We start from the raw sequence: 7805 nt of genomic DNA, 5'->3' as shown, positions 1-7805 counted from the left end.
AGCATTTCGGTGACGCGGGTGGCCTGTTACATACTTGAGGAGTGAGTTTCACCACACACCGGCTACATGAGCTCTTTAGTAGTTACATTGGCTGAAAGAGGACAAGTTTTCCTACATTTTAAGGTATAACTTGTTTCTGTAAGTTAAACTATATGAACGTCAGAGGAATTTGTTTTAAAATGTAGTTTAATATCATAAAAATCAAGGAGCTACATTTTTCATGTATTTAAAACTGTCACGATTCAAAATTGGCTGAATATTTGAAAAAGATTAATCCTTTGGGAATAGCTGAATGTATTGTGAACATTTTAAAGGTTGAATGGTGTCTCTTGCTGAAAATATGCTGAAGTACTAAAGTTTGAAAGAGGAGGAAGCTTTTTAATGGTTTGAAATGATTTACCATTACTTTTAATGGGAGAATAATTTGGACAAAAACCTTAATTCTTTAAAAAGTATAAAAGTGAGAAATACCATGTCGTAGCCGACATCTCCTGAAGGAGCTGAACGTTTTGATTCCAAAATTATAGGAATCAGTGAAAGTATGCAGGACTTAAAGGAGTTAAAGGCCAAAAAACTCACAATAATCATATATATGTGAGATAACAATGGTTGTGCCCTAGCCAAAGGCAAAGTACACCCAATAACAATCATCCAGCCTGTCCAGCTCTGAGTGAACAGGAGGTCTTTGGGTGATGATTCAGCCATCCTGCTCCAACCCTGCCTTCTCCCTCCAGGACAGGGGATGCTTATTGGCTGTCTATTTTCTCAATATGTCCTCCGTTGCTTCAGCCAGCTCAGTTTGACATAGGTCATGTTTCCAAATGGAGCATTGTATCTATAACAATGTCCCTCTGGCACACGTAGTTTTGTTGTTTTTATTTGGCCTTGTTATTTCAGAACAAGAGGAGATGCACTACGTCTAATGCTTCGTACTGTCGCAGAAGCAAAAAAAGCCCCTCAGCCTTGCGTTATTAGGAGATACGAAGTGACATGCTCCACTCAACATATGCCTAACAGAGACTAAGTCTATCTTCTCTGTTTGAGGTTTTTAATAGAAAATTATAAATGAGGAGGATGTTTCCCTTTGTCCTGTCAGAGTGGATCTCAGGGAGAGAGAGGAGCCTGAATATGAGCTCACTGCAGCTGCCTTCTGCAGTTCAGTCAGCCTAAGTTCCACGTTAACTGGTGGCTGTGCATTTGCAATACCACAAAACTAATGGCCGTTTGCTGAGGGGCCATAGAGAGTATTTTGAAAGAGACAATCATGTAGTTATAAGTAAGGGCTCAATATTTTTGAAGAAGGTTGGGTGGGGAGGGAGGGTAGTGAGGGGGTTTGGGGGCACCAGGGCTCAGCATCAGCAACACTGGAATATTATGCACTGGAACTGGACTTGAAAAAAACAACAGTTTCTGACAGGTTGGTTTTGACTCATTTGGAGTCACATCACAGTTTATTAGAATTCTGCACCCAAACACACTGAGGTCTCCAGGCGATGCTTGATTTTTCAAATTAATTCCAGTGACTTCCTACTGTTGACAGAGAGGCACAGCCACACAGAGCTACTCCATAGCTGGGTTAGTCTGCCCAAGCAAAAAAATATTATACTTTAAAGTATACTTACTAAGTATGAGTACATGACTAACTAACAAGGTATCAATACGTTTCTGTAAATAGAAAATGAATACATTCAAAGTTCACTTTCAATTGTGTAGGAAAGGATGAATATAAAGAAAATGTATTAAGCTCTATATTTAATACATTTCAATTAGATTTAAGTATACTATCTTTATGCTTGGGTGTGTTTTCCTTATTCTGCATGAGAGGACACTGGCTCATGAATGTTTACAAACCGAGGCAGACTCCAGCGTGGGTCCTACACGGCCTGCCCTCTGACCCCCGGGGGAAGTGCATGATGGGATACTGGAGACATAGCTCACTCAAGCATGATACCCTGGCATACAGACGTTCACAATATTGTGACTGCTCCTCCACCCCCTCCCTACTCTCCATCCAACCATGTTGGATATGTCCTCCCCCTCTGGAAATGTGCTGATCACTAAGCATTACTGTTCAGGCATTGTGGGGGACATCTTCCAGTCTGGGTCCATCTACTGAAGCAGCAACAGTAGCTGTATGATATGTTCCTTTGCTCAACCAAAAGCAACAATTCTATTTTCATACTGCTGATGAGTGCAAGGCTGTGGTCCAAGACCCAGAACACAGTAGTTCCCATAAGTTTTCTATTTTTTCCATCCAGGGTACACACTGTAAAAACAGAGACTGCAAGCAGAAGGTTCAAAGGTGAATTTCTGGGCAGAAAAAAGAGGTCCATGACCATGCTGGAGGAGAGAGTTCCTCCAGATGCTTAGTAACACACTGCTATTCCATCACCAGCTGTAGCCGTGAACTGTGAGCTGAACCCAGTAAATGACCAAAGCCTTTCAAACCGAAAACACCATCTGAAAACACATTTGTTAAATATTGATCGGCAAAGTTATATACCTCAAGATGTTTAAATGTGATTGCAGTAACATTTTATTTCAAAGGACCAAAATAATACATTTTAGACAAGCAGTCACAGGACATGGGTCAAAATGTATCCACTTTCCATTATTGAAATATCTACATATTCTGTTAATTAAAATAATGTTAAAGTGACTTCCTAAAATACTTCAAATGAAGTCAATGTAAAGTTTTACACATTTCAGTAATATGGCACCATTTTTAAAATAGCAGAGGAGTCGACTTGTTTTTTTGAGTGGCATTAATCATAAGTATTTACAATGTATAATAAAACTGAGTCAATACAAGAGATCAATAAGCAACAGTGTGTTTTAAAAACAGTGCTTAAAACAAGTGAACTGATGCAAAAAAACAAATATATTTACATACCTGTCTTTCTCAAAGCAAAGTTTGTTTGTTGGTTTTTATATAATTTGTGAAAATCACAATGTTAATAGTTCACATCAATCATTTTCAATATAGCAAACATTTTCTTTGTAGAAAATAAAATACAAGTAAACTGAGTTGAGTCTGAGAACATAAAACCACTTGTGTATCAGGTTTCAACTTAAACATAATAATGATTGTCACCATTATATTAATAATAATCCCCTTAATGTAACAACTATGTGAAAATCTCTCTCAGCATCTTCATGAAGAAATAATTCAATTATGTATTATTTCAATTATGTATAACACTGACTTTATACATAAAACATTCAAAACTGTATCCTTCCAGAAGAGACCTTTTTAATACTCACATTTGGTTTTCAGTGTTTGTAAATATATTGTTAAATTATTGATAGACCTTATTAGAACCTGGTAACCTGCAGATTCGGAAAAAATTATATTCAGAGATTGAATCTGGTCCTGTTTATCAAACTTGGGTAAGAGACTGTGGAAAATACTATCAAATGCTTGTTTGACTGACATGAAACATAAAAGTGGAAAGTGTGGTGGGATTCCGGAGGTTCCATTACAGTAAGCATCACTGTTCCTCAGAGTCAGCAATATCATCCATGACCTACAGTACGTCTGCCATGAAAAATCTATATGAATAAATAATGGTAAAGTTCAAATCAAGTGTTTGCTATCAGTCACAGTTTCCCTAAGTACTGGAAGACTCACCCAAAGGTAAAGAATCAACGACAATAACAACAACTAAAGGAAAATTCAAGTGAGAAAACAATAATAATACTGACAATTGTACCAAAGTGTCTGTCCCAGTGAATGACATCAACCTGAAATTTCACCAATAAAACAAATAAAATGATAACTTATAGACATCCCAACACACATCAGAACAGAACCTTCAAATATGAAACATGAAACACAGGTTGTTGGGTTGTGTTTTGGACCAGGATGAACAACCCCTACTACACTACTGGTATTACTAGGCGGTGGAATAAAGTGCTGTAAACTTCCTACTAGATTTTTATGATTCCAAATTTTCCCCTCCGGAATGTGTCCCCTAATCTCATTATTAGATAGAAAATATAATTCACATGACCATGGAGTTTGTATGATTTATGCTTACATTCCTGTTGTGAGGCTAAAAATCCCTAATGACGACACTGTCAAGTCAAAAATCATAGTAATGATGAAGGCCCCTTAGGGCATGTAATGATGCTGGGGTAAAGCCTCCTTACTGAAAATCCTCGTTAATTTAAGATTAGGAAACAAAACTATTGAGGGAAAAAAACAGTGTAAAACTAGTTTCTCCTCTGTTTTCATCTGGAAGAAATCTTGACTCAAGCTGTGACTGCATCTTGTAAACAAAGAACTCCAAATGATAATTACTCACAGTACAAAACAATCCAACCAACAAAAAGAGTACTAAAAACATACTGTCCTGACTCTCCCCCCACGTGGTGTATGAGTACTAAAAGGCAGCTCCTTGGGTGGCTAAATCTGAGTCCTGATCCGTCTCCTCTGGGTCAGAGATAGCCTGTGGTCTGGGAGTCTGGGAGGCTGGACAATGTCTCAGGGCAGGGCAGCTGACCATTAGGGGGCACTACAGGATTTCCATTAGGCAGAACACAGCCAGCTGGAAAGGTGGTGCTAAGAATGCAGCCATTTTCCATCTGGAAAAAAAGAGGAAAAAGGTTATATATTGAAAAAAAAATTCAAGCCTTGCATATGGATTCTGTCAGTAACCATCGACAGATTGCATCTAGATGTGTTTTAAAAGAATTGTTGAGAGATCTTTTATTAGTTAGACATGATAGCAATGATGAGGCATAATCTGTCAACTAATTAGAACACACTACAGGTTTCAACCGAGCGCTCTGAACTGCACAGAAGCCTCACACGTGACAGAGCCAGAGGTTACATATAAACCCCTCATGACCTATTATTCAGAGGTGACCTTTGAAGTTCAAACTGTACCAGACCCTTCAGCAGGTCTGGGATGAAACTGTCCTCTCATTGTGTAAACAGATATTGACATTTTAATTCTGAATTTGAGCTTCAGATTGTTAGAGCAGTGGTGATGGGGTTCACCCCAGAACAACAGACCCTTGCAGTCTCATCGCTGGTTGTTGAATTGTAGGACACACTAAGCTAACTAACCCTTGTCCCTACCAGGTTGTTCCAGCTCCCTGCCCCCTACACACTTCTACTCTGATCATCAGAGAAAAACTAAGTGGCAATCCCTCTTGAATAGAAAGTGCTGACAGCAGTTTTTTGCAGCCGTCGGTCAGTGCAAGCTTGCTGCCCTCTGCCCTCTTTGCCCCCAACCCCCCCCATCCTCCCTCCACTAGCCTATGACTCTGTCTTTATTAGGTAATGGCTACACCAACAATTTGTAGGTTGTGTGGGGAGTGGGGAGGGACTGTGAGGGACTACTCAGGCTTCACAACGTGCCTTTCTGTTCAGATCACTGACCCTGGATTCACAAGCACATCCTGAACGGATGAAAGGCGATGTAGCTGACTAACAGCTTTCAGCTTTTTCATCAATTTTTCTTTTTTCCATGAGATTTGGTCACAAACCAGCGCCGAACCAGCCCTTCCTCATCATGACAACAATAAGATAATTATTCCCCCCGTCCTTCTCCTCATAATTTTACAGTAAGTCCTCCATTCTACTCTCCCAAAACAACATCAACAAAGCAAAGGCAACAGGGAGATGATTCAGAACTGAGGTTGCCACAATTGACAGTACTTCTTTCCCCTCGGACGCCTCTCTGAAGCCTTCCTGTTCTTGAAGCAGCTTATGCTGTTTGTTATTCTGTCTCTTGAATATGGGGGATGGGAAATGGATATGAAGCTGGACCAGTCACTGACAAACTTGTCTCCAAAACGAGATAACAAAGTCTGAGGCAAAGCAACAACATTAGTAGCCTGGAAGCAGGGTTAGGGTTAGGTTTGTGCACCTCACCTTGTTGTGGTCAGGGTCGTGAGGGATGTCTGCAGAAACCATTCCATAACTGTCCAGTGAGGGGAGCTGTGCGTAGGGCTGTCCCACCCCCACCCCCGCCCCCAGAATCTGCTCTAGCGTGGCATTGGGGGGTGGGCCCTGCGCCAGGCTGGAAAGCACCTGTGCCAGGGGAGGGGGCAGCGGTTGCCCTTCCTGCTGCAGCTGCTTCTGGGTAATCCTCTGGTAGGTTGCCACCCCCACTTCCCCCCCACAATGATGGGGCCCTCCATTCCCCCCATACGTTCCACCGTTGATGGTAAAATCCATGCCAGAAATGTCCGGCACGCTGTAATCTGCACAGGTGCTGATAGCGGCGTTTGTGCAGGCCGTGACATGGCCATTGCTGAGGCAGGAGTTGCTGTGTGTGCTCTCGACCCTTGACCCTGTGTTGTAGTCATCTGGTTGGCTGCAGCTGTAGTTCTGCCACTGCTGTTTGCCAGCTGGGTAACCCGCAATCTGGATGCTACATAGTCCGTTGAGATTGGCGCCGTTCTGTCTGATATGGCGTGGAGGGAGCTGGCTCGGGAGTCTGTGGGGCTGATGCAGTTGTTGTTGTTGGAGGTAGTGTTGGTGCATTGACTGCTGAGGGAGCCCTCCATCGAGCTTCCTGTTAGTCAGAGTCTGCTGTTGTGTGTGACATTGGTCCACCTGAATCCTAGAGCTGGCTAGAACAGCCTGGGCAGTCCACTGTCCATTGGTGTGTATTGTCTGGTTCTCGTTCTGTCCACAGAGCCCGTTGGCAGCGGGGTGAGCCAGGAGGTTGCTAAGCTGGTCCCAGTCTTGGACCACCTTCCCCGGCCTCATGTTCAGGTGCTGTTGCATCTGCTGGGAGAGCTGCAGGATGGGCGCAGGGCCGAGCAGGGGGGATCTGTGGAGAGGGTAGGCAGATTGGAGGCCAGGGGCCGGGGCAGGGCTGGACTCGGAGGCTGAAGGGATAGTGGTAGTGGAGGTGGTTGGAGGGATGACAGAGCAGGAACCTGAACCCCCGTCCTCCATTGGTTCCGTCTTGGACTCGAGCGAGTCATGGATGTAGGAGAGGATCTCATCATTGGATAGCAGGTCGTCGAGGCTGGGCGGCCGCTCAGGGTCCATCTCCACCCGAATCATCCGCTCGTCCAGCAGCAGGAGCTCCAGGTCCTCAGCGCTAAGCCCCAGACCCTCCAGCGCCCCAAACAGTTCCCCGTTGGAACAGCCCTCCCTGTTCTCCTCATCTGCCACCGGACCTCCAAGCGAGAGGGAGTCTAGGGTCGCCAGGAGTGGGTCGAAGCTGGGGCCCGGCTCCGGTAGCCCTGGCTCCACCACCCTGTTGTCGGGTTTGTCCCAGCCCAGGAGCATGGCAGAGGGGTTTGGGTCAGCGAAGCTCCCCCCGTCCCCGAACAGACTGCTGTGGAAGGATAGCTTGGACTCCAGGGCGGGCTGGCACACGTACACAGACTCATCCTGGCTCATCAGCACCCCCAACAGGGAGCCTGGGTCGAGGCCATCTCTGGACGTCCGACCTTTCTTTGACCTGCCGCCGTTCTTTTCAGAGCCCTGGACGCCGTCGGAGAAGCCGGCGATGGGGTGGTTGGACTGGTAGAGCAGGGCCTCGCCCGTGGCGAAAGTGAAGGGGAGGTGCATGGAGCGCTTCCTCAAGTGCTCCCCTCCCTCCTCCTCCCTGTGTGGACAACAAACATCCCACAATACTCATCAGTAAATCCAGTAGAGAGTGCTGAATACAGTTAGTAGTGCAGGCGAAGGTACACCAGCTTCTTTGTTTATGGACACAACACTTCTAAACTTCTAAACCAGAACTCTGCAAAGGTTTGCTATTACAAAATGCTGATTCTGTGGTAACTTTATAGTAACTGTGACATGAACACATTGCCTTTCATAATGGCCC

General features: G+C 44.3%; 1 protein-coding gene across 1 annotated transcript in view; it reads right to left on the bottom strand.

Annotated features, from left to right (window-relative positions):
- Nucleotides 1–2531: 2531 nt before the first annotated feature.
- LOC146234296 (aryl hydrocarbon receptor-like) overlaps nucleotides 2532–7805 on the bottom strand; it is a 28998-nt gene continuing 23724 nt past the window's right edge. The window contains exons 10-11 of the mRNA XM_084688808.1: nucleotides 5885–7580; nucleotides 2532–4587 (exon numbers count right to left, since the gene is read on the bottom strand). Of these exons, the coding sequence (XP_084544934.1) occupies nucleotides 4441–4587; nucleotides 5885–7580 (1843 nt within the window). The 3' untranslated portion in view covers nucleotides 2532–4440. The remainder of the gene's footprint in view (nucleotides 4588–5884; nucleotides 7581–7805) is intronic.

Source organism: Hypomesus nipponensis, chromosome 23 (assembly GCF_054491055.1).
Source record: "Hypomesus nipponensis isolate SF chromosome 23, ASM5449105v1, whole genome shotgun sequence".
Lineage (NCBI taxonomy): Eukaryota > Metazoa > Chordata > Actinopteri > Osmeriformes > Osmeridae > Hypomesus > Hypomesus nipponensis.
Note: the sequence above shows the minus strand (reverse complement) of the source record. Positions and strands in the feature narration are given on the sequence as shown.